Source organism: Rhinatrema bivittatum, chromosome 4, assembly GCF_901001135.1.
Source record: "Rhinatrema bivittatum chromosome 4, aRhiBiv1.1, whole genome shotgun sequence".
NCBI classification, from domain to species: domain Eukaryota; kingdom Metazoa; phylum Chordata; class Amphibia; order Gymnophiona; family Rhinatrematidae; genus Rhinatrema; species Rhinatrema bivittatum.
In genome coordinates, this window is record NC_042618.1 from 226913165 (window position 1) to 226939414 (window position 26250).

General features: G+C 43.2%; 1 protein-coding gene across 1 annotated transcript in view; it reads right to left on the reverse strand.

The window, feature by feature from the left end:
- Nucleotides 1-26250, reverse strand: part of LRP6 (LDL receptor related protein 6) — a 334641-nt gene that overhangs the window by 17522 nt on the left and 290869 nt on the right. Inside the window, exons 14-19 of the mRNA XM_029599796.1 lie at nucleotides 25789-26000; nucleotides 25162-25352; nucleotides 10713-10922; nucleotides 8791-8916; nucleotides 6258-6494; nucleotides 5525-5635 (exon numbers count right to left, since the gene is read on the reverse strand). Coding sequence (XP_029455656.1) covers nucleotides 5525-5635; nucleotides 6258-6494; nucleotides 8791-8916; nucleotides 10713-10922; nucleotides 25162-25352; nucleotides 25789-26000 — 1087 coding nt within the window. The remainder of the gene's footprint in view (nucleotides 1-5524; nucleotides 5636-6257; nucleotides 6495-8790; nucleotides 8917-10712; nucleotides 10923-25161; nucleotides 25353-25788; nucleotides 26001-26250) is intronic.

Here is a 26250-nt window from a genome sequence, read left to right on the forward strand (position 1 = left end):
TCTGAGATACTTCCAGTGACCTTGGAAGATCTTGATATGAGTGTATGCATCCCTCAGATTGAGGGAGCATAGCCAGTCCCCTTTTTGCAACAAGGGGATCAAGGCGCCCAGAGAAATCATGCCGAACTTTTCTCTTTGAGAAACTTGTTCAGGGCCCTTAGGTCTAGGATAGGACGGAATTCTTCTGTTTTCTTTGGAACCAGGAAATACCAGAAGTAAAATCCCTGCCCTCTTTGCCTTGATCGCTCTGGCCATTAAAAGGGAGGATAGCTCCGTGAGGAGTACTTCCTGATATGCTATTAGTCCCCAATAGAGGCTCGGGGCGGGGGGCAATTTGGCAGGGCACTCAGATTTAATTTGTACTTCTGCAGAAGGACAGAACACACTGGCTGGAGGTAACACTGGGCCACTGATTTGCATAGAACCACAGCCTTCCCCCAACCCCATTGTCTTGGATATGGCAGACTTGACTATCCTTCTTGCGATCCAGTAAAAACCCCATCTTGGGAGTTGACAGAGACGCCGGCTTGGGTTTTGGGGTCCTCTGCTGCCTGGGGTGGCTGCAAGGGTCCTGCTACTGCTGATGGGGTCAGGGAAGAAGAGGGTAGCATCTCCTTGAGTGGAAGAGACTTCCTCTGCTCAGACCTTGAAGACATCCTAACAGAGGACGACTGGTTCTGGAAGCCAGTGGAGAGCTGCTGGAGTGTTGCATGGTGCTTCCGGATCTGAGCCACTGCAACCTTCACTTTAACTCTGAAGAGATTCTTTCCCGTGCATGGCACGTCAGCGAGTCACTCCTGCATTTCCTGATAGAGATCGGACACTCGCAGCCAGGCGAATCTGCGGGTACTGATCCCAGCGACAGAGAACCTCAATGCTGTCTCAAAATCATCATAGATTGACCGACCCTGTGTTTTTCACACTCCAGGCCTTATGCACCAGCGATTTGAGAGTCCTGTCCTGCTGTTGCTGAGGTGACTGCTTGGATACCTCCTGCACCTGCTTCCAGATATCCCACATATAGTGGCTCATGTAGAGCTGGTAGACTACCATGTGAGCAATAAGCATGGCACCCTAAAAAAACTTTCTTCCCAAGAGCATCCATGGCCCTCTGATCCTTCCCCGGGATTCCGAGGAATGGGTCCAAGCATGCTTGGTCTTTTTGAGAGCAGATTCGACTATCAGAGACTGGTGTGGCAGCTGCCTTCCTATTAATGGGAGGAATTAAGAGGGGGTGTGCCCATATCCTCATCAGTGACTCCACAAGGATGGCCTATCTCCAGTGTCCCTGGCAATCGCAGACATCAATGACCTTGAAAAAAAACCCATCCTTAAACATCAAAAAACCTGGCTAAAGATAAGGGGAGAACCCAGCATTGATACCACCCGATTGGAGAAGAGAAACTGCAAAACTCGAACCTACTTCTAAGAAGTTAGAAAAATTAGAGAGATTCAATCTTGCCATGACACATGAGGCTCTGCGGGGGGGGGAGTGAGGAGACCTTGCGTGGATATGTGGTATAACGCATGCTCAGAGTGGCTCAAAGTTCAAGAAACTTTTGACATAAGTTTTCCGTGCCGGGCTCCATCCAATGTCACCCACGTGTGAGGACTGCCATCCTGCCTGTCCTTGGAGAAGCACAGTTTTTCACCTTTCCCTGGAGTATCAGGCTGGACAATCAAAGGTAGGTTGGACTTTTTTCAACCTAACCAACTATGTAACTAAGGCACATATGAAGATGAGGGAGTGAGAAAAGAGGAGAGAGACAAGGAGGACTGGTAAATTGTTATGATCACCCTAGCTAATCTAGGCACTGCCCCTCTCTACCAGTGACATAAATGCTGTTTCTGGAGACTAAAGCCACCCAAATAAGGTTTATATTAAGGAGGCTGCACAATTAGACTGCCAACTGTTACCTGAGGCTCCTCCTACTGTTTAAGCCTGATGCTATTCTGACTTCGATCAGACCAGTTAACTTTGGCATCTCAAACTCCAGCCCATTCCCCCTGTGACATCAGCATGATTCTGGCAAATTAAGCTGCTTTTCTAAGGATGGTGAGCCACTACTGAAGGAATTCCTTTGGGTCATCTCTTTGAGAAGTTTTTGTCATTAAAAGGGCTACTATTTAGCCCTTGTTTATTGCAGGAGCAGAGCTTGAGTTAGGATGGGGTGGGAGAAATGTATTAGAATGTGGATACTCAATATTAAGCTCAGTGGTTTTTATTTTAGATCATTTTAGTACTATACTGATTTACAATGTATTGTATCTTACTATTTTTTATATATATATTATATTATATTCTAGTTGTTGCTAGTCACTGTGTGGTATAATATACCGGAAAAGTGAGATATAAATATAAACTGAATATTTATTCTTATAATAAATTTAAAAGAAAACTTTATAACCACTGTATATTTTGCATTGGCAAAGCGCATGTTACGCCAATTTTCAAAGCAAACATATTTACATAAGTTTACTATGAATAATATCCCTAAGAATGCACACAGGGCTTAACTTGTGCATGTCAATTTCCATGCGCATTTTTTAAAAATAAGAAGTATGTGTGTAAATCCAAACTCCACCTCAAGTCAATCCCCCAGAATGTCCATTTTTTCTGCACATAAATGTATGCACAAAGTTTGAGTAATGTACAATAGTTTAATCTGCACAACCCCACAATTTTATATCAAGCCATTTATGCATATAAATGTGTTTTAAATAAATAAATGCCTTTGAAGAATATTCTCTAATTGTATATCAAAATTTCTACCTCCCTCTCCAACAAAACAAATATTCTATCATGGTATTCTACAATCTAATGATCTTCTAGTGTTTTAGGCTTAAATTTAAAAAAGTACTTGTAGGGAAGTGAGGGCACAGGTGCAAAATGTTGTCTGTCTGTCTGGGACTGGTGTGGTATGCGTGTGTGCAAAGTGGAGCCCACCCACCAGCAGCCGAACAAAGTGGAGGAGCTTGGGCCACTGGCAGAGGCCACCCACCAGGGCTGCCTTAAAACAAGCTGCTGGCTGTGCTCCCCTCCCACCACAAAAAAATGAGGCCCAGAGCCTCTAAACCTCCTGGGAAGAAGAAACTCAGTGGAGTCGAGCTGGAGAGGGATTGCTCAGAGTGTGGTGGGGTTGGGTTTGGATCAGAGTATACTGGGGCTGGGCCCATTGAGAGGGGGAGTGGGGAAAGAGGTCTTAGAGTGGATCTAGGAAGGTTATCAGATTGTTCTGGGGACGAGCTGAAAAGAAGGGAAGGAAGTGCTGGAATAAGGCAGACAAGGGTAAAAGGGAGTGCTGGATTCAGACTGGAGAGAAGGACGACAGTGAATTGGGGGGTTCAGCTAGTCAGAACTGTAAACAGAACTACAAATGTGGTAATCAATTGGTTTTCTCCAAGATGGTTAGCAAGCATCATTGGGCTAGTCTTCCTTTAATTTGCTCACAATGCATATTAAACAGTATTCAAAACCAATGGTCAAGGAAATTAAAGGACAGCAGTATTGGTGTTTTGAATGAGAAGACATCTAATTCAAACTTTTTTTTATTAAAGGAAATAGTTAAATACCTGGAATATAGTTGCTCTGTGAACACACCAAGTGACAATACTTACAGATTCTCTTTTCCATATTCCACAATTCAAATAAGCACAAATACAAAACTACTTATAAATTCTTCACTTCCATTAACCCTTCCCTATTCTAAAACCATGCATTACCTTATCTCTTATCCTCCCCCCCAATTCCAATTTAGTTAATCCACAGCATGACATGTTTTTAATTTACACTTTACTTACAAATATTTTAGAAACATAGAAATGATGGCAGAAAAGGACTGAAGGTCCATCCAGAATCTCACTGTGAGTGCTTGGTGCAAGTTGTTGCAAATACAATTCCCAAATGTCCATAAATTGCTCCAAACGCAAGTCCGTCTATCACCATATTGTAACATAGCATAGGCCAAAGGATGGAGATTCTGCTTCTTTCCGTGCCTTTAATATCATCATTTTCCCCCCAATTAAAAAGTCTTTCCTAATGAATAACTTTAGCTTTCTGCCTTGAAGATTAAATGCCTCAAAGGTATTGCTTCCACCTGCAGCTAAACCTGTTGCCTAGCTTAGAGAATCCCCCCCCCCAGAAGATTTTTATTTGCAAACATGAGCAGAATGTGTCCCAGAGTTCCTGGCTCTTCCATTCAACTTTATATATCTATCCAAATTTATTTTAGCTCTACACACCCTGAATGGGGACATATATATACTTTGCTGAAAATTTACCTGATCTGTCATGTATCTGCCAAAGGCCAGGCCTGACGCCAGGCACTTGGCCCAGGCTCAAGTTTGATGCCTCGACCCAACGGCCAGGTCCTGTCGCTGCGCCTTGACCCAGAGGCCAGGTCTCAACGCAGCTACTGGGTCAAGCTCAGGCCTTGGAGCTCCTCTTTTTGTTCTTCTTTCTTCGGTGCTTGAAAGCCAAATGATGTCATCCGCTGGGGACGCGCTGGAGTTAACTCTGGCACATTCACCCCAGCAGACGGCGCCATCTTGATATATGGCATGCCCCAGAGTTAATTAACTCCGGCATGTCCCCAGCAGATGGCATCAATTAGATTTCAAATGCTGAAGAAAGAAGAGCAAGAAGAGGAGCTCCGAGGCCTGGGCCTGACCCTGGATGAGGCCCAGGCTTCGAGGGTCCGACCTCCGGGTCAGGTCATGGCGTCGAACCTGGGTCCAAGCATTGGGATCCAGCCTCCGGGTCGGATTGTGGTATTGGGTCTGGGCAGAGGTCCAGGCGTTGGGACCAAACCTCTGGGTCAAGTTGCAGTTCCAGGCTTGGATCCATGTTGAGGCCTTGGCGTCGAACCTGGGTCCAAGCATTGGGACCCACCTCCAGATATAGTTAACTGAATGGTTTTAATGAGTTTGTGAATGCTACTGGAGAAAGAAAATCCTTATTTAGATCACTCAAAGTTGTAAAGAAGGACTTAAGACACTCAGATTGTTTACCATCCATCTAGGGTCTGATGTTCAAAGATTGAGGTGGACAGAGGCACCCAGAATAGAAAGAACTTAGGTCTTGCTCTGCTCACTGCATCACATCATCTCTAATGGATTTCCTGGAATTTGATATCCTGTGGCCCTTTTAGTGAATTCATTAATTATAGATATTATTTCTACTTTAACCCTATAGGCTTTGGTTTTTTTTCTTTTTTACATTGCTGGGCACATCTGAGAATGCAAGCCACAATCAGTTTTCCCTTTCTACCTCACTCCTATAAACTCTGCTTTGCTACAAGAGGAGATCCGAGAAACTGACACCGCGTAACATGAAGCAGCACCAGGGAAAGGAAGAGCTGTGGTTATAACGGTCAGGCATAAACAGAGGCAAGAAAACAGCAGATTTAACACACAGATCAAATGCACAGCCTATAGCTGGAAAGGCTAAATATACAGGAGGGTATTTAGAAAATATTAAGGCAATATTCTGATAACAAATATCTGAATTGCGGCTCATACGTACAGCATCCTTGTTCATCTGAGTCGTCACTGCAGTCCAAGCTGTGATCACATCTCTTGTGCTTTCCGATGCACTGCCCACTGACACAACGGAATTGATCCGGTGAACAAACCACTGAAAGGGGTGCACAGGGAATAGTCAGATACACTCACAGGAGAACAGCACAGAGACAGGAAGAGTGGGAAGATCATCAGTGGCTCTTATCCAAAATATTCTGGTCATACTACCCTCTTGAACCTTCAATCCTTTCCCCTCCCCAATAAACGTGAATACTGCATATTAGCCGATTTTACCTATAGCAAAATTAGCTAATATGCTTCGAACCGACTACAATACAGTGAAATCTGCAGATGTTCTATTTAGATGTCAATAGCTTCTGATGAGAACAAGGCCCTTCCTGAGGAATGACTCAACAAAATTGCATTTTGTGCTTTAGCCAGTCAAATATGGCTATAGTCCATGAAGTAGGTGTACAAAGTAATACTGCAACTTCCAGCTTGATCCAGTATTACATAGCTCATGTTCTGATTGAAGGCAGTAGGACAGCTCTGCTGTCTAACGCCTACAACATATATGTAAACATGGGTTTAGATCTCAGCATGGTCAATGTAATCATTTATCCTTCCATCACAGACAAATCAGTATCAGTTGTAATTTGGGAATAACTGTGTTGTGCCTTTGGACATATATCATCATCACAGCAAGAAAGGGGCTGAGCGACTGGCTATGTGGATACCTTCACAATTTTTCTCATCAGATTTGTCCTGGCAGTTGGCATCTCCATTGCAGCGGAGGGCACCATCAATGCACTGCCCGCTTGCACACTGGTACTGGGAGTCTGAGCAGACAGGGCAGTTTTGTTCATCACTGCGATCTTCACATTCTATGACACCATCGCAGCGCCAGGCCACTGGGATGCAGTCAATTTCTCCAGTGAAACAGGTAAACTGCTGAGGAGAGCATGTTGGGGGCTCTGCAAAAGTAATCAAATAAATGGCCTACCATAAGCTTTACTTGCAAATATTTATAAATACTGTCTTGTTATTGACTTAATGGGTAAATATTTGTGGAAAAACCTTGCAACTTTTTTAAGAATAGAAACAGGTTTTTGCAAACGTGTCAAGATTTTTTTTTTTTTTTTTTTTTTTTTTAAGAGCAATATATCCAAATTCATTTTGTATAAACATTTAGACTCTTTCTACTGCCTTTCAATAGTTATTTGAGTGTGGCCAGAAAATCATCTACTATGTACTAGTATGATTTAGATTCTGATATAATTAGGAACTGAAAGTTAAGCCTTAAAATCTAGCAATGGATTTCATCTTGAAAGTTTCCCTCTAACATTCGAGGACCCTTCATGCTGGAGTAATGTCAGCAGGAGTAACTCTTACATGTAAGGCTGAAAGGGGATACCCTCCTAGGACTGATCATCATCTTCAAAATACTCCTAGTAAAAATCAGCATACCAAAATGCCCCTTTCCACACTGAGTTTAGCTGACTCGCTTGTTCTTCTGTTTGATGCTCAGCATAATTGTGCAAAAGACATTAAATGGAGCCTAAATCTTCTGAGGATGAAAGCTGTTGTGCAGCTCAGTGTCTGGTTGTTTTCTCTCTGCAACCGTGTACTAGCCAAAAACCAATTCTCAAACTCTTCTACGAAAGGTTTTATTTTGAAAAAAAAAAAAAAAAAAGTCAAGAAATGTGCCCCGTGACTTAATCTCGGCACAGCTGCAAGCACTTATAGTATGTAACCAACGCGGATTATGCAAGAATTGTGGAAAATATTTAGGAGACACGCTGTTTGGACTGACATTAAATTTGGTCAAAGCAAAGCTCTGGATTATGTTAGCTACTCCCTCCTCTCCCTCCCAAAACATGTATCTCTGTAGCTTTCCCAGCTACAGAAACATACAATAAATTAATTTGGAAACAGGACATCTTTGCTGTAAAATTTAGGATTCCTTTGAAGATTCAGATCCTTCCTGTCAATTCTTCCCAGTAATGCATCCCCCCCTCCCTTCCTCTTTATTAGAAATGTGTTCTCTACCACCACATCACCAGCTGATTTAGTGCTGCTCTGTGGAGAGGAACATGTGGAGAAATTAAGAAAGGAAAAAATTACTATACCATGGTTTGCTGCTCTGGAACTGCAAGCTATTCTATTTTATGTGGCTATAAATTTTCTCCCCCACTTCGTCTCTCCCAAAAAGCTGCCCATAATGTTGCATATAAATTAGGACAACGTGTTCCTATCCTTTTCATTTTTAAACCACAAGTGTGTAAGGCTACAGCAACAGCAGCAAAGCACATGCTGCTGTGGTAAAATACTACCTGCAAATGAGAAAGAGGTGCTGTGAGCCCAGCCGCACATTGTGAGTAGTGAAGATAGATCATAAAGAAAAAAAGCAAAACAAGAAACGTTTACCCAACACCAATGCAGCTTTATTGCGTCTTACTCCAATTTAAAACAGGAACGGAACAGAAACTCCCCTTCCCTCCCCAGATTTGGTCAGTGTTAGAATTACTTCCTCAGGGGATCAAGATGGGTTCTTCTGTTTACAACCCACGCAATAGCACCATAATACATGCTGGGGGCGCAGAGTGGTATGAGGCCAATGGCTGTTTGGTTTCAACAATTTGAGAGGTGAATGGTTAGCTGCACAGCACAATCTCTTTATGTGGGGGAAGGGGGCAGGGGGATAAGGGGATACGAAGGAGAGAAAGGAGAAGGCACGGTAGTTTCTTCCTACTCAATCAGATCAGGTTGGGATCTGGCACCATCTGCCTTCATTCAGGGTATTTCACTCCTGCTCGGAGATCCCTCCCCCCTTAATGAGGGCAGGCATTATGGTGGCAGTTCTCAGCCAGAAGTCAGGTAGCCCCCACACTTTAAAGCATACAATCATGGTCCCAGAGTCTGCCTGATAGGTGGTGCTGTTGAGGGATAGGCAAGGCTTCCCTCCCACTTTGCTGCAGCAACCCCAGTCCTCATCAGCAGCCCAGGAAGTAGTCTTGGCCATCAAACCCACGAATTCTGAATGGCAGTGCATAGTACTGCTGCTGAGCCACCAGGCTGGATCCAACCTCATTTATATTGAAAGAGGAATGTATTGGGTATCAGTGATACCAGTATACACCAAGAATGTATGCCTCCCTCTTACCCTCATTCTTGTTGCTCTGCAGACGGTTAGGTTCAATAATAATGGTTTAAATAAGAACAAAACAAATCCAATAAAAAAAAAAAATGCAGAAGATATAAGCTACCCACCTCCACAAGAGAGCTCATCCTGAAGCAGAACCAAGTGCACAGGACAAGAACAACGTGTCGTACCATCTCCCTTTACAATGCAGATGTGGGAACAGCCACCATTATCCTGGGAGCAAGGGTGCTCTCCTGCAAGACAAGTCAAACAAAAATATGTATAGGTTAGAGACCTGATAGTCCAGAAACCTGCCTGTGATTAAAAAAGAAATAAATCTGTATTTAGAGCTATGACTGGTAAGCAAGCAGGAACTTGAATTTGAGTAGTTAATGGCCACCACAAAAAAAAAAAAAAAGGCTTGTAAAAGAAGCCACAAAAAACTACAAATGCCTCAGAGTTCTTTCTTTGACCACTATAGTCATATGGAACTAGGAACCAAATAGAAGGGCCGTATGATTGCAATCTTAGTGATATTGTAAATAGCACAAAAACCAATGGACCTATCCAGTCTGTCAAGTTGCTCCATTCTGCATCATGAAGGATTTATCCCAGTTGCCAGCTTGACCACTTGGTAAGCAGCAAATATATCTAGAGAAAGTTGTACATGTAACCTTTATGATTATGCCTGTTAATTACTTTTGTGTGTTAATCTTTATTGTGAATCTTTTATGATTATGTACATTACTTTATTCTCTGCCCTGAACCTTGGAGGGCATGGACTAAAAATATTTTAAATAAAATAAATATTCAGCGGGACTTATATGCACCAGTCCCAGACTGAATATACTCTGATAAAAGTCATGCACACAACTTTATCCAGAAAGTTAGGAATGTGATTTTTTTTGACCAGACTAGTGTACATAACTTTATCCTATAGGGGCAATTTTGAAAAGAATTTACTCGTTTAAAACTGGGTTTTACAAGTGTAAATGCACTTTACATGTGTAAATGGGCTTTTGAAAATTGCTACAATAGTATGTTACATTTACACATGTAACTCCTTTGAAAATTACCTCCATTAACACCCCCATTTTGTCTGGATACAATTTGTGGAAGGAAATATGGAAGGAAATATTGAAATCTAATTTTTTTGTTAACATGAATCAAAAAGTTGTGTTTACAAAAGCTTTCAATGATGACTTCATAATTTTTTCTTTTTTTTTTTTAATTTGTATCTCTGGATTTACAGTCAATGCATCCATTGGCTGTTGGCTTCTCCTTGCACTTCTCCAGTGGTTTTGGCCACATCTTGTCTAAGCTCTTACAATACTTTCATTTTCCATTCATCCTGCCTTTGCATAACTCCATTTTAGTCTATCTTCTCTTTCAACTCATTTCCCATCGCATCTCTATGCTCCCCTCTTCACTTTCACTCCTTTGTTGTTGGCCCAGCTTACTTCTTCCCACTCTATACTTTTTTGCTGTAGCTCATTCCCTGCTCTGGCTCTTCCACTTTTTGGGTCTGATTTTCAAAATGTTTTATGCATCTAAGTGGCGCTTTGAAAATCAATCCAGGGGTTATGCACAAAACTCTATTCTGCACATACTTTTTCCTTCACGGCAAGCAGACATTCGAGGAAGGGGACAGGGGAAGGATTTATGCACATAGTGTCAATTTTTAAAGCATGCATGTAAATCTACATGGAGAAAATTATACCTTCTCCAAGCAGGGTGTAACATGTAAGTCTGCATATGGAACAGTCAAACCCGCAAATTTTGAAAGATTTTAGTCCTATGTGGGCAGTTTGAAAATTACTCTCCCTATATGCAATCTCCTTTTCTCTTCTGCAGGATTCTCTTGATCTCATTGTTTACAATGTGCTACTGTATGCAATATTCCCCCGAGTCTGTTGCAGGAAGGAATATGACTGACCATTTTGCAAAAGGATGCCATTTCTCTCAAGCTTCACTGCATTTTTTTTTTATTATGTTTCTATAATATATGCCAGGATTAATGGAGAAAATCAAACGTTAAGTCAGAACTTACTGTACTCTTGAATATCCAGCTCCTTGACAGCATGGATATCGGTGAGTAAAGGGATGCGTGCTTGGATCTTTGTGCGACCTTCACGACCAGTCTTGTCAATTCTTTCAATCATCTGCTGCTGCCTGTCGATCCAGTACAGGTGATTGCCAAAAACTGTTAGTCCAACAGGCTGCAGGACATTGGAGTCTTCCAATACTATGCGATTTGCACCTGCCAGGCAAGGCACATCAGTTCAGAGTTATCCTGCTACCTCTTTCTTCATCCATACCTATTTGTATATTCTGTATTCCACAACTTCCAATACAATTGCCTAGTGTGTATTACGCAGAAACATTCATAACTGCACTTCAGACTTCATAGCATAAACATCACAGAAATAATCATAAAAATACAAGTTATAAAAAATTTAAATTAAAGGCTCATATGAACTAATCAATATATTCCTGCTTTAAAAAGTAAGGCCTTCACTTTCTTCCTAAAATGCAAATAATCCTGCTCTTCCTGCAAAGCATTTTTCATCGTGCTCCAGGCTACTAGGCCTTCAAATGAAAGAGCTCTGCTGCTGGTCTCCTGCAGTCTATAATCTCACAAACAGGAAACATCTGATATTGACCTATAAGTTTAAAAATGTGTCTCGGACTACCACTTTAACCTGTGCCTTCAAAGACAAATGAGAATCCAATAAAAATCCTAAATTCAGAGCCTCTGTTACTATAGGTTGCTTACCTGTAACAGGTGTTCTACTAGGACAGCAGGATGTCAGTACTCACAGATGGGTGAAATCATCAGATGGAGCCCAGCACGGAAAATTTTTGTCAAAGTTTCTAGAACTTTGACTGGCACACTAAGCATGCACAGCATGCCACTATCCGTGCGTCCACATGGGGTCCCTTTTTAGTCTCGTAACATCAAATTCACGAGTGAAAAAAAACCCAAAATGCAAGAGAACCCAACTCCGCGGGTTGATGGGTGGGTTTCCTGGACTTACATCCTGCTGTCCTAGGAAAATACCTGTTACAGATAAGCAACTCTGCTTTCTCCTAGAACAAGCAGGATGGTAGTCCTCACAGATGGGTTAATATCAAGCTACAGGCTGCTCCCGGCAACAACCATGACCAACAAGCACTGAACCGAGTGCCAACGGGCACAAAAATAACTGCAGTGCTGTTGGTAACTTAGGAGAGAAAGCCTGAACTTGAACAATGGGCCCTAGGTAGGGAGAACTGGATTTAAGCCTGGAAGAGGATGTGAAGGACAGATTGGCTGAAGCTGCTGTCATGTCGACCTTCCCTGTCGAAGCAGTAGTGGGTAGTAAACGTGTGTAGGGTACTCCACATTGCAGCCTTGAAGATTCTGGCAATGGCAACCACTCGCAAGTGGGCAACCGATGCAGTCATGGCTCTCACAGAGTGAGCTTTTATGTGGCATCCGAGCTGAAGGCCCGCCTGCTCATAGCAGAAGGAGATACAATCCGCCAGCTAGTTGGACTGAGTTTGCTTGTCCACCGCAATGCCCTGCCTGTTCCTGTCAAAGGATATAAAGATTTGCGAAGACTGCCCGTGGCCTACTGTGCATTCGAGATAGAAAGCTAAAGCCCTCTTGCAGTCCAAACTGTGCAGAGCCCATTTGCCCTGCTGAGAACGAGGCCTCGGAAAAAAGTTGGTCAGAATGATGGACTGATTAAGATAAAAATCAGTCACCACCTTAGGCAGGAACTTAGGGTGCGTACGCAGGACCACCCTATCATGAAAGAATTTTGAGTAGAAGGGATATGTAACCAATGCCTGCAGCTCACTAACTCTGCGCACCAAAGTGACTGCCACCAGGAAGAGTACCTTCCAGGTCAGGAACTTAAGATCGCAGGAGTGCAAAGGCTCAAAAGGGTCATGCATGAGCTGCGCCAGTACTACATTGAGGACCCTGGACACAACAGGAGGCCGAAGGGGAGGCTTCAGCTGAAGCAAGCCCTGCAGAAACCGCCCCACAATGGGTTGCATAGAGATGGGCATACCACCCACACCCTGATGGTAAGCGTTGATGGCACTCAGCTGTACACTGACCGAGATGGTTTTTAACCCAGCCTCCGAGAGGTGCCACAGATAGTTGAGCAGCTTTGGAGTGGGGCAGGTGAAGAGATCCAAGCCATGACCTTCGCACCAGATGGAGCACCTCCTCCACTTCAGTTTTATTTAAAATATTTATATACTGCTTTACCAATACAAAAATTGATCAAAGTAAAATTAACTTATGGCAATAAAATAAAAATTTAAAATGTTAATAAAAATAAAGTACAGATGGAAATGAAAAAATACAATTCAATATGTGACAATATAAAAAATCCTAAGGATTTATAAACTATCGTTAAATAAATACTATAGATTCATTACCATTAATTTTAACAAAACTAGGACAGGTAAGTTGATAAGACTTCCTGGTGGAAAGCTTCCTGGAAGCTACCAACATCTGAGACACGTCATCGGAGAAGTCCAGGGGCTGCAGGACTAGGCGCTCAACATCCAGGCTAATGCTTGGAAGTTTGGATGGCACAGTTTGCCCTGATTCTGTGTGATCAGATCGGGAGAGGTCCCTAGATGGATGGGTTTTCTGACAGGTCCTGAAGGAGAGGGACCCAGACCTGTTTGGGCCAGTAAGGGACCATGAGAATCATAGTCCCCTGGTCCTGATGGAGCTTCAAGAGAGTCTTCATGACCAGCGGAAGAGAAGGATATGCGTACAGGAGACCTGTGCCCCAATGTCAGGCAAAGGCGTCCATTAGTCCTGAACAGGGAGCAGAATTTGCTCAACTTGCAGTTGTAGGGGGGAGGCAGAGGCATGGGTGCAGAAGGCTTGGCTTTAAGGGCGGACTTCACCACAACTGATTGGTGTGCGAGATGGTGCCTCTCAAAACCCAACGCCTCTGGGCCAGGAAGATGGCATCTGCCTTTCAATTAACTAAAGGAATGGACACAGGATGTTCCCAGATCATAAAGAGAAGTTCCTTGAAAATATTATGGACGGACAGCCACTACTTCTTTTGGAGCATCCACAAACTGGAGGACCTCAAGCATTTTATGTTGGGCGTCCTCCTCCATGAGGAGCCGAAACAGGATGGCTTCCGCCATGGCCCGGACAAAGCCCGCAAAGGAAAGATCCTCTGGGGTGAGATCTACGCCTTTCATCTGGCAGAGAAGGCTCTGAAATAAGATCACCTGAGTCATCCAAAGAGGACACAGATATCACACCCCAGGGATCATATGGGGCCTCTTCCTCACTAAGGTCCCCCCCTGGGGGCTGGTGTGGATGGTTCCTGCCTGGGTCTCTTGGTTTGGGCAATGAGGGCATCAGAGGCCTCAATGGCACCAAAGGCATTAAAGGCATAGATATCCCTGATGGCCCAGGAACGGGATCGGGAAACCAGCTGCAGGACCAATGGCCCTGAAGACGCCGACGGCCACAGTAAGTCTTCTTCCTCGGAGGACCCAATAATGAGTATCGCTCCGGGGGGGGGGGGGGGCATCGGAGGCCGCTGAGGAACCGATGGTCTTCTGGGCACCGGCTGTGTTGGAAGGACCCCTAAAAGAAAATCCAGACGCTCTAGCAGGGGCGCCAAGAGAGACGGTGCAGGTTCCAGCATCAATATGGGGACCAGTGCCGGTTTGATACCCCGCAGTGCTTGGAGTGCCACCAGTTGAACCCTGTGATCCAACTTCTCCTAAAAGTCCAGTGGTTAGGATGGAAAGAAGAGGAGGCGGCATGACTAGAGCCTCCTTGGAGCCCCGAAGAGGCTCAGTGCCCAGCACTGCCATCGGTGGGGAATGCCTGGGACTCCGGGTCTGATAGAGGATGATGCCTCTTCCCCACGGGGGGGTGTTGCTTTGATGGCAACATGGCAGTCCTGGAGCCGTCCATCGACAGCAACCAGTGACTATGTTTGTGGGAAATTTTGCGATGCTTCGCCCGTCTTTCTCTGGCGCCGAGGAAGGTGAAGACCCCCCATGACTTTGTGCGACAACACCAGAGATGGCCTATCTCCAGCTCCTCTCTCTCAAGACGGGCCCGCTGGGGGAGTGGAAAGGGACTGTGTATCTAACAGCTCCCCTCGGCCTTTAGGCATCTGAGTAGATGGATCAGACTTTTTGGACCCAAACAACTTTTCCATTTTGTCCAGCCAGGCACGATGGTCTTTGGGGGTCGTCTGATCGCACAGATGGCAACCATGGACGACGTGTGACATCCCCAGGCAGAGGATACAGATCTCATGCTGATCAGTAATAGACATGGTCCGCAGGCACTGGAGGCACTGTCGAAAACCAGACAATGCCAAAAAAACCAGCCGGCAAGCGGTCAATGGCCGGCGGCCACAGAGGAGTTACATGCTGGGAGTAGACCGCAACGAAGGGAAAAAACAAACACCTACCATGCCACTGGACGGGGCACCGACCAGAGAAGAGGGACCCAATGCAGAAAGTCGAGAAACGATTGGGAAACACTTTGAAGAAAGTTATAGAGCAGAGCTCCACCCACCGCGAGGCAACTACTTCGTGGGGGAAAAAAAAAAAAAGACTGAAGACGGACCTCGCGTGGATGTGCGAATAGTGGCATTCTGGGCATGCTCAGTGTGGTGGTCAAAGTTCTAGAAACCTCAACAAAAGTTTTCCATGCCAGGCTCCATTTGATGTCACTCATCTGTGAGGACTACCATTCTGCTTGTCCTAGGAGAACATCACATTGTCTACAGTTAGCGGTTTAAATTTTTCTAGAGGAGAGGACTTTGCTATCTAAAGAATAGTGTTTTACTGCAAATTTAAAACCAGTTTATTATTAAAACTCCAATCATTAATTAATTTAAAACTGACTCAGGGGTACGATCTGAATTGCGGGGGACTACAAACTGTATGTCATCAGCATATATAAAAAACAGAGAGATATCTAATTTGGCTAAAATCTCTCCGCAACGGCTGAAGATAGATTTTAAATAACACTGCAGATAAGACAGACCCTTACAGAACCTCTAATTTTAAGTTTTTCTATGAAAAGCATAGGTCACCAGCTTGCACTTGCTGCTGCCTGTCAGATTTAAAGGAAAAAAAGGCAGTAAAGCATACCAGCATAGCACCCTCCATCCTGAAATAACAAAGCTGATTTAATAAAATTCTGTGACAAATTGTGTCTAATGCAGCAGATATATCTAATTGTACAAGTATTACTGACATAGCAGAGTTGCTTACCTGTAACAGGTATTCTCCCAGGACAGCAGGATGTAGTCCTCACATGTGGGTGACGTCACTGGACGGAGCCCTATCACGGAAAACATTTCTGTCAAAGTTTCTAGAACTTTTGACTGGCACACTGAGCATGAGGAAGTTTGGAGACCAGACTCTGAAAGGTGCCAGAGATATTCTAATAGAGATGGAGTGGGGAAGGAAAAAGGGTCTATACCTTTTTGCGTGCACCATAGGGTAAATCTATTCCACTTAGAATGATATGATTTGTGTGTGGAAGGCTTACGTGAAGCTACAAGCACTTGAGAAACATCAGTTGAAAGATTGAGCAGTTGCAGGATCAAGCTTTCAACATCCAGGCTGTGAGGGATAGGGTATGAAGGTTTGGGTGGCATAACATGCCTTGGTTCTGAGTTATGAGAGTGGGCGATGTGCCCAGGCGAATGGGTTCTCTGATCGAGAGGTCGAGAAGCATGGGAAACCACACTTGTCGAGGCCAGTATGGGGCTATGAGTATCATTGATCCTTTGTCCTGCTGCAGTTTCACGAGGGTTTTGGCTATCAGCGGTATTGGGGGATACATGTATAGGAGGGCCTGTGGTTCCAGGGGTGAGCGAAGGCGTCCATGGCTAACGTGTTTTGTTGCCTGTACAGGGAGCAGAATATGTCCACTTTGTGATTCAGTTCGGATGCAAAGAGGTAGATTGCTGGTTGACCCCAGCGTTGGAAGAGTTTGCTTTCCACGTTGGGATCTAGAGACCACTCATGGGGATGGAACTGTCGAATGAGACGATCTGCTAGTACGTTCTGTATACCTGCTATATAGGTGGCCCAGAGGTGCATGGAGTGTGCAAGGGCCCAGCCCCAAATCTGTGCGGCTTCTTGGCAGAGGAGATAAAAGCCCGTTCCTCCCTGTTTGTTCAAGTACCACATTGCAACTGTGTTGCCTATTTGTATGAGTACAGTCTTGTGTGAAAGGCAGTCCTTGAATGCATAAAGAGCATAATGTATGGCTCGAAGCTCCAGGAAGCTGATTTAATATTTTGCTTCGAGTTGTGTCCAAGTACCTTGAGTTTGAAGGTTGTTCACGTGAGCTCCCCAACCCAAGTTGGATGCGTCTGTGGTTAAGGTTACTTGTGGAATTGGCTGCTGGAAGGGTAGACCTGTCAGCAGGTTGGCTTTGTTTGTCCACCAGAGAAGTGACAGACGCAGCTGGTGGGTTAAATGAATCTGGGATGAAAGAGGTTGAGTGGCTTGGAGCCACTGAGATTTCAAAGTCCATTGAGTTATTCTCATGGCCAGCCTGGCCATGGGAGTGACATGGACCGTGGAAGCCATGTGGCCCAGCAATGTTAGGAATTGATGGGCTGAGGCTGTTCTCTTTATGCGCAGAGACGTAGCCAGTTTGGAGAGTGTGTCTGCGTGGTCGTTGGGTAAGAAGGCCTTTGTGACTGTGGTGTCCAAATCTGCTCCGATGAAAGTAAGGAGGCGAGATGGAGTCATGTGGGATTTTTGGTAATTGATGAGAAATCCCAAGAAGTGTAGCAGAGTTATGGTGTGGTCGAGCACTTCGAGATCTCGTTTGGAATGGCTATTGATTAGCCAGTCGAGGTAAGGGAACACGTGAACAGTGTTCTTGCGCAGGTGGGCAGCCGCTGCTAAGAATTTCATAAAAACCCGAGGTGCCAAGGCTAGGCAGAATGGTAGAACTCTGTATTGAAAACGTCTGTGACCCACTATAAAGTGCAAGTATTTGTGATGATGGGGGTTTATGGCTATATGTGCGTATGCGTCCTGAAGATCCAGAGAACAGAGCCAGTCTCCTTGTTGTAGAAGGGGAAGTAAGGTTCCAAGAGAGACCATTCTGAATTTTTCTTTTTGGAGAAATCTGTTGAGATTGCGAAGGTCTAAGATGGGGTGGAGCCCTCCTGATTTTTTTGGAATTAGAAAATAGCGGGAGTAGAACCCTCTGCTGGTTTGTGTTGAGGGAACGGGTTCTACAGACCTGGCTTGAAGGACGGAGAGCTCTGACTCCAGCATCAGTGTGTGGTCTTTTTGGGCCCACAGTAGATTTGGTGGAGAGTCTGGGGGTACCATGAGGAAGTTTAGATGGTATCCCTTGGTTATGATTGAAATTATCCATTGGTCTGTTATGAGGCGCCACTGATGTTGGAAGTGGAGCAATCGGCCTCCGACAGGTATCTCTGGATTTGGATTTATTGAAGACTGGCAATCGTTCTCTGGAAACATATCAAAATCCAGATGCTAGTCCAGACTGTGGGGCTGGTTGAGCTCTGGGTGCTTTGGGCTGGCATGTATATCCTCTGTGAGGGGCTTTAAGCAGGCTTCGCTCTAGATGCAGGAGGGTAATACTTGCGAGAGTGGTAGAACGGTTTCTTGGGGTCCCTTCTCATGCTTCTGTGACATGAGGAGGGAGCATCAGTGGCCACTGTAGACAACTGGTGCAGTGTCTCGTGGTGGTCTTAACTGAGTCACTGCGACTTGACTTTTATCCCCAAAGAGATTGTCCCCAGTGCATGGGAGGTCAGCAAGTTTGTCTCAGGCCGTAAATCAGAAGCCTTTAGCCAAGCCCATCTCAGGCACAAATTCCCGTTGCTGATAAGCGGAAGGCAGTTTCAAAGGAGTCATATGCTGCCCGAACTTCATGCTTTCCTGCCTCAAGGCCCTTGTGGAGAATAGCAGTTAGACTCTTGATATTGCTGAGGCAATGAGTCTGCAAGGTCTGCAAGGTCCTGAACCTGCTTCCACAGGTTTCTCTGGTATTGGGTTATGTAGAGCTGGTAAGCGGCAATATCAGACACCAACATGGAGCCTTGGAACATTTTCCTACCTAGACCATCTAAGAATTTTTGTTCTTTTCTTGGAGGGGCTGAGGAATGAGGCCGCAAGCACTTTGCCTTTTTCTGTGCAGATTCAACCACAACTGAATGATGAGGCAGTTGTGGTTTTTGGAAGCCTGGAGCATGTTGGACGAGATATGTAGCATCTGTTTTTCTGCTGACAGATGGAACAGTGCCAGGATGCTCCCATAGACGGTGTTGAAGGTCTAATAAGACTTCATGCACAGGAATGGCCATGATTACTTTAGGTGCGTCAACAAACTGCAGAACCTCCAATGTCTTGTGACACTTGTCCTCCTCTGTTGCCAAGTTGAAAAGGGATGGTTTCTGACTGTTTAATGAAATTGGCGAAAGATTTCCTCAGAAGGAGATCGCCGTCTTTCCTCTGGAGGAGAAGGCTCTGAAAGTAATTCCTCTGATGTAGAGGAATCGGTATCCACGTCTTCCCATGGACGAGTGTTTTGTCGAGGTCCGGAAGGAGGGTGAATAGGCATCGACAAAAATGTTGATGGCAGGTGTATTGGCATCGATGGAGTCTTTGAAGGATCAATGGCATCGGAGGAATCTATGGATGTTTAGGTCCAGAGAGTCCCGATGGTCCTGGAAGTGGTTCCGGCTATGATGGACCTGGAGCCGGACTAGACGTGGTGTCGTCATCCTCCAAGGATCCCGGGATGCGTATCGGGAACTGTGGAGGTCTCGATGGCCGACTCGGCACCGATGGAACAGGCTGAGTCAGAAAGGCACCGATGAGGGCATTGAGTTTATGTAATAGCGGTGCAAACATCGATGGTTCAGTAGTCTATGCCAGTATGGGGGCTGGATGTTTTGGACGGCATCGAGCACTGCCTGGCGGATGAGGACATTCAGTTCCTCCCTGAAAGCTGGTGTAGACAGAGCAGCTACGGGGAGAGGCAGGCTAGGCGTTATTAGCCTTTGCACAATAATTTGTGAAGGCTCAGTACCCGGCACCGCTATCAGTGGGGAATGCCTCAGGGCATCAGGTGCAGAGGGGGATGGAGACTCCTCTGACCGGGCCCTCTTTGATGGTGGCTCGGTGGCCTTCAATACTGATGGGATTGTCAGTGTGGGCACCGGGCATGGGATCGGGTCGATGCCGGTGCAGATGCTTTATCCAGTGCTCAGTGCAGTCTCTCTCAGACACAGAGGATGATGCAATAGATGGCCTGGAAGACGTCTGTGACGGATGGTCACCGGCTCCATGTTGTCCTGGCGAGGTTTGTTGGTAGATGGAGTTTTAGAATCCAGTGATGACTGGGCAGACGTGGATGGAGCGGATTTTAACTGGAAAAGATTACATTTTATCCAGACGTGCTCTTCTGCCCTTGGGAATCATTTGGGCACATTCAGGACACCGACGGACATCTTGAGACAAGCCCAAGCATAGCACACACACAGTTTGGGGGTCCGTGATGGACGTTCGTGGAGTCGGGCATTTTCAAAACCTGGTCGCCATGTCGGTGGAAAGGGTGTGAAAATGGTCAGTGGCCTGTGGGAACTGAGTGGCAGGTGGGACCTGGCTGGAGACGCGAGAGAGTACTCACCAAGTGACCGAGGTATACAGGGCGCGATGGGAGACCCCGATAGGTAATTTCTAAGAAGTAAACTTCAAAACTTTTCCGTGAGGAAAAAAAGGAGTGAGAAAATCTCACGGAGCTCCTAAACTGCGAGGCAACTGTAGCACGGAAAAAAAAAAAAAAAAGAGAGACTGTGGCTACAGGGATTATGGCATGCTCAGTGTGCCAGTCAAAGGTTCTAGAAACTTTGACAAAAGTTTTCCGTGATAGGGCTCCGTCCAGTGAAGTCACCCACAGGTGAGGACTACCATCCCTGCTTGTCCTGGGAGAATCCTCTGACCATTTACTGACTCAGGACATCAGATAAAAGTAGTAAAAGTGCTCTGTGTTGTGGGCTTTCTTAAATCTGAACTGAAATGGATTTACTATATAATGTTCTTCAAGGGTACTCATGTTTTAATAATCATTGTTCCAAAATCTTACTCAATGTGGGTAAATTAGAAATCAGGCAATAATTCCATACTTCTTCCTCAGACTGCAAGGTTTTTTTTTTTGTATAGGTCTTAGTACTGCTTGCTTTAACCTCAATGGCACATAGCCAGATTCCAATGATGTATTTATTTCTGCTATAACTCCAAAGGTAGTAACTTTCATTCTTTGTACAAACCAGAATGTACAGGGATCCAGGAGGACAATAGGTTGATTTTAATTGGGATATTAATTCCTGAAGTTTTACTCTGAGAAACAGGCTCAAATTGTGACCAAGCAATTGATTTTACATTAGCCAAACTAGTACTCTAAACGTCATCATTATTGTGGAAAGGAGTCTTTTCAAATCATCTGCCACACGATCACAGTCTACGATAACATGTTACTTCTGATTTGGGGGTTTCTTTAGTCTTTTCAGTAATTGAAACAATTTATCAGATTACAATAATTTCTTGTTGAACATTCTGTTTATATATTCTTAGTTATAGATCTTTGTTATTGGCGGAAAGATGTTTCATTTACACCCAGATTTCCTGTCCAGTCTGAATCAATTCAAATGTAAACCATGGGACTATTGTTTTCACATCTTACTGTAATCAAACTAAAAGAAGCCATGCTATAAATATTAGATAGAGTTATGCCATTCATCTATTAGTTTGGTAACATCCATGTTCACTATTTCATTTAATGAAAATTCCCATTTTTCTCAGAAGACATCTAAATCTACTTTAGATCTAATATTTTTTAAAATCTGCTTTTGGTTTACCACTTTTTAAAAATATCTTTAATGAACATAAAATTAAAGAATGATCAGACCTTAGAACTGAAATAACCTCATACATCACCACCTTATTTGAAGCATCATCTCATGACAACATAATATTGCTAGTCTTGAGATTTGGTCCTTGAATTAACTGGCCCAAACTGGCCTCTGTCATGGCTGCTAAAACGTCTTAGCATGCTGAAAGTCTGCATTATCAATATGTAAGTTAAAAACTCCCATAACATTCATCATCATAGTTAAGCTATAAATACATTAGGTCTTCAGCCAGTTACAATATCTGAGACATTAGCAATCGGGGGGGGGGGGGGGGTGAGAATATGTGTATATATATATATATATATATATATATATATATATATATATATATATATATATATATATATATATATATAAATAAAACAAACAGTATATCCCAACAATTTAACCAAGATGGTTTTCACATCCAGTGCTTTAAAAAAGTAAATTTTTAAGATTTAACATTTTTCAAAAGCTATAAGGGTGACATACATAGGAAAATCCTGGAAGGCAAAGCTGATTTAAAATGAACGCATCTACATCACTGTGCTGACTCTCTTATTAATACTTCCAGAGCATGTTGTGAAATGACATCACAGATCTGGATTTTTTCCCCAAATCGATCTAGTGTTAATATAACTAACATGGATGTCATTCAAAGTGAAAGTATCATAACTAATTATTATGTACATAATTGTGGTATCTTGGAATATAAGCTAAGCAATAATATCTAACTGTTTAGAATTTTATAAAGGTCCCAATAGCATCCCTGACCCATAATCACTGATATTAGAAACACTGAAATCCTTCTCAAACTCAACCATAAGAATAATGAAAAACAATAATATTAATCAGGATGACTAAAAAATGAAAAAAAACCATCACTAACTAAAACAATATATTGGCTAAGCACACAGGTTAATTTTTTACCAGAAAGACTAAAACTGTAACCTAAGGATAATACTGCAGCAACTCCAAGTCCTGCACCTGTGTCCACCACCCACTAGGTCCTACTAAGGAGCAGACCCTTAAGTCAAGGCTTGCTTAGAGGCAATCTCTTAAGTGAAAACCAGGGGTGGTGCTGACCGTTGTCACTTGCTGGGGGCAGGGCTCAGAGTCACTCAGCAATGAACAGGGAGTCCACAAAGAATTGTTCCTGGAGACAGTGTTGAAGTACGCCGAAACGTTGACCACTCTATCAACAAGAAGCTAGTAAATTGTGCTGAGCAACTGTGCCTGGACATGATCCTATGTGGGACATTCACAGCACTACCAACAGGAATCACAGTAAAACCAATATAAAACAACATTTTGTTTTGGTTCTGGAGAAATCTATTTGCAGAAGATACCAAGTAATATGCCAGCATCAGAATTATCCAAAAATTCTCTGCACAAGATTCTGAAATCACACAGGTCCCTTTCTTCAATAGCAACGGCAAGTTACTAAGAAAAACATTTTGGGACAATTCTTATGTCAGTTCAATCAATATACTGCAATGTCAGGTCAATTAATATATTGCAATGTAAAAATGAAAGTCTCTCTGCATCTATATCAAACACCTGATTCAGAAAGTAAGGCAAAAACACAGCATATCTGCCCCCAATTAAGATCCACACTTTGGATCGTTCTCTGCTAATACAGACAGCTAGAAAGGATATTGAGCCAAGTTATTTTGGTGGTAATGAAGGTTACTACTGTCATTTACTTTCCTACCTTTTAGGGGAGGGGAAAGACAAGAATTGATGTGAATAAGCGGGGCACAATATATCAGACATTACATTATTTAGTTATATTATTATATTACATTATTTAGACATTACATACATTAGTTATATGGTTGCTGGAATACAAACCATGCAAAAGAAATCAAAGCTCTTCACAATGTTAGCTGGGATCTCAGCATTAACCTTGGGTAAACTATTTATTTATTTATTTAACATTTTTATATACCGCAGTTCATGTAGCAAAGTTACAAATCACTTCGGTTTACATTAGAACATTAAACAAGCATGTGAGAATGCGATTACATTGAACAAGGGAGATAAACTTGGATCAAAAACGGAACTGGGAACTATCTAGCAATTTCATCTTTGTACAACCTTTGAGACCAAAACTGCATGGTTTTAAAAGTAGAAGCAGAAATCTTACTGGCGCATATATCTGGCTAAGTTCTGATTTAGTTGAACATCAGGATGTGAAAATTTCCACTAGCTGACCACTTCAGAGATACCCAGCTAAGTAGTTAGCCAAATAAATATTTAGAAAGATGACCCAGAGGCAGTTCAGGGGAGTTTTGGAGTGGAGTTAGCCAAATAAATTGATCTGGCTAACTCTGCTGGCTAGAGAATGGCTGAAAATGGACCCCTAAAGTTTTTATCTAAATATTACATTCTGATATAATGCACAGGCTACTCCAATTAGAAAATGATTAATACAGTTGTGCATACGACAAGCGCTGAACAATGGTGACTGACTTTTTTTTTTACTTTAAACCTATCTAGTGTGCCTTTTCAGTTGTTTTACCAGCACAAATTATTTTTCCACATAAACTGTTATTGAACATATTAATATTATAACTGTTAATTATTTCTTCTTTAATGAATATGTAAATCTTGTGATATTACACTGTACTTATATGCAATTTATGTAAACCGTTGTGATCATTCGCTGGGATGGTATATAAAAAGCATAGAGTTAACTGGCATTTTTATATTAATTATTTTTGTCAGAAGACAAAATACAAACACAGGTCAACTGCTGCAATAATACAAGAGTACCTTAAAACTGTGTCACTTACAGCTTAATCACAATTATGACAGAACAAACAGAAAATAGCTCAGTATTGATCACTTTTCAAACACATAGCCTTCCATTATCTTTCATTTTCACCTGCAAGCACACCATACAAGCCAGTGCTTGCAGGTGCTTCACCCCTCATTGTGCTTCACCCCATTGTGCTTCACCCCTCATTCACTAGACCCTACAACTGAACAATTCGGTTTTTCATGTGAAGGAACATGTCCATAACAGTTTATACCGGTATTCCTGGAGATCTAAAACCCAATTTAAAATCTCAAAAAAGATGCTATCTGCTTCATCAATTGCTGTCTGTGCTCCCCAAGCAGTTCATTACCATCTAACCAAGGCCTGAGTATGATTTCTTAGCTAATAAGGAAATACTAATAAATGGCCTTTTCCCTTTAGACACAGAAGATAAAGACAAATCACCTGATAGAACTAAACGATAAGATCACACCATTTTTCTCACCACAATCTGGACAATACCTGAGAAAACCACTGCCCAGAATTTTGCCAAACGTGAACACACCAGGAAGCCAAATGGCATTTTTATGACCACAATTTGTATTACTAGTATATGCAGTATTTAAATCTATCAATGCAGGACATTAGATTTAAAAGGAAATGTCTACATTAATTCTTGATCACATTTCACCATTCTAATCTGGGGCCAACAACAAATTAAAATATAGTATTAACAGCATTCAAGCTGTTTTATTGAAGACGAGTTGCAAACATACCTGAAAGGTCGCTGCTCTCAATGCGTCGAAGGTCAGAGTCTGCCCAGAACAGTTTGCCCAACTTGTTGTCCAGTGCCAAGGCTATAGGTTTACTCAAGCCATTCAAAAAGAGCACCTCCCTTTCTGTGCCATCCAATGCAGCCCTCTCAATTTTGGCTGACCTTTCCTGCATGTTGGTAAAATACATGTACCTGAAACATGGAGGGTTAGAATACCATCACCAATATTCCAGATGCATTAAGACAATCAATCACACTATGGTGACGAGGTAGAAAATAAAGTAAATGTTAAAGACTAATTCTCTGCTCAACCTATTAAAAGCAAAAGGCATAACTAAACACACAACTATACACAAAACGTTTGGCTACAGGTCAAACGGGAGCTGGAGAAGGCAGTTACCAAAAGGAAAATATTCTGGATCATATGTATAACAGGGCTTTGTTCATTCTAAGCATATGACAAAATAATTCTAGGAAAAAAACCTCATTCCTCCTCACTTTTTACAAAACTAGTCTAATAGAAATGCTGAGCTATAATTCATCTGCCTCCCTAACATTCCTTTTCAACCCCCTTTTCTCCATTCCCCTACCTCTCTAAAGCAATACAAAGACAGATTCATCAACATACCCTCTCTCTGGGTTGACCACAATGGCCCTGGGTCTGTCTTGTTCCCCTTTTAACACCACTCCAATTGGTCTTCCATCCAGACGTGTTACATTAATGACATTAGTGGCCTCACAGGTCCAGTAGATGTAACGGCTGTAGATATCGATGCTAAGGTCATAGGGTTGAATGTCAAAATTCTGATTTGGGACTGCACTAGCCACCACTGTTAGGCTCTGAAATTGAGAGATTAGAGAAAATGCCTTACCTTGAAAAATAAATGCTACACAAAAGCATAACTGGGAAGACTGAGGAAACAATCATCCCATTTGACCTAACGATGAGATATGGCCATGCCAAGCAAGAGACTTAGCTGTCATTTTCTGCAAGAGTTCCTTTAACCAAATGCACTGGAAATGCTAGCAGGAAGCATGGTTAGCAGAGTTGCTTACCTGCGACAGGTGTTCTCCAAGGTTAGCAGGATGT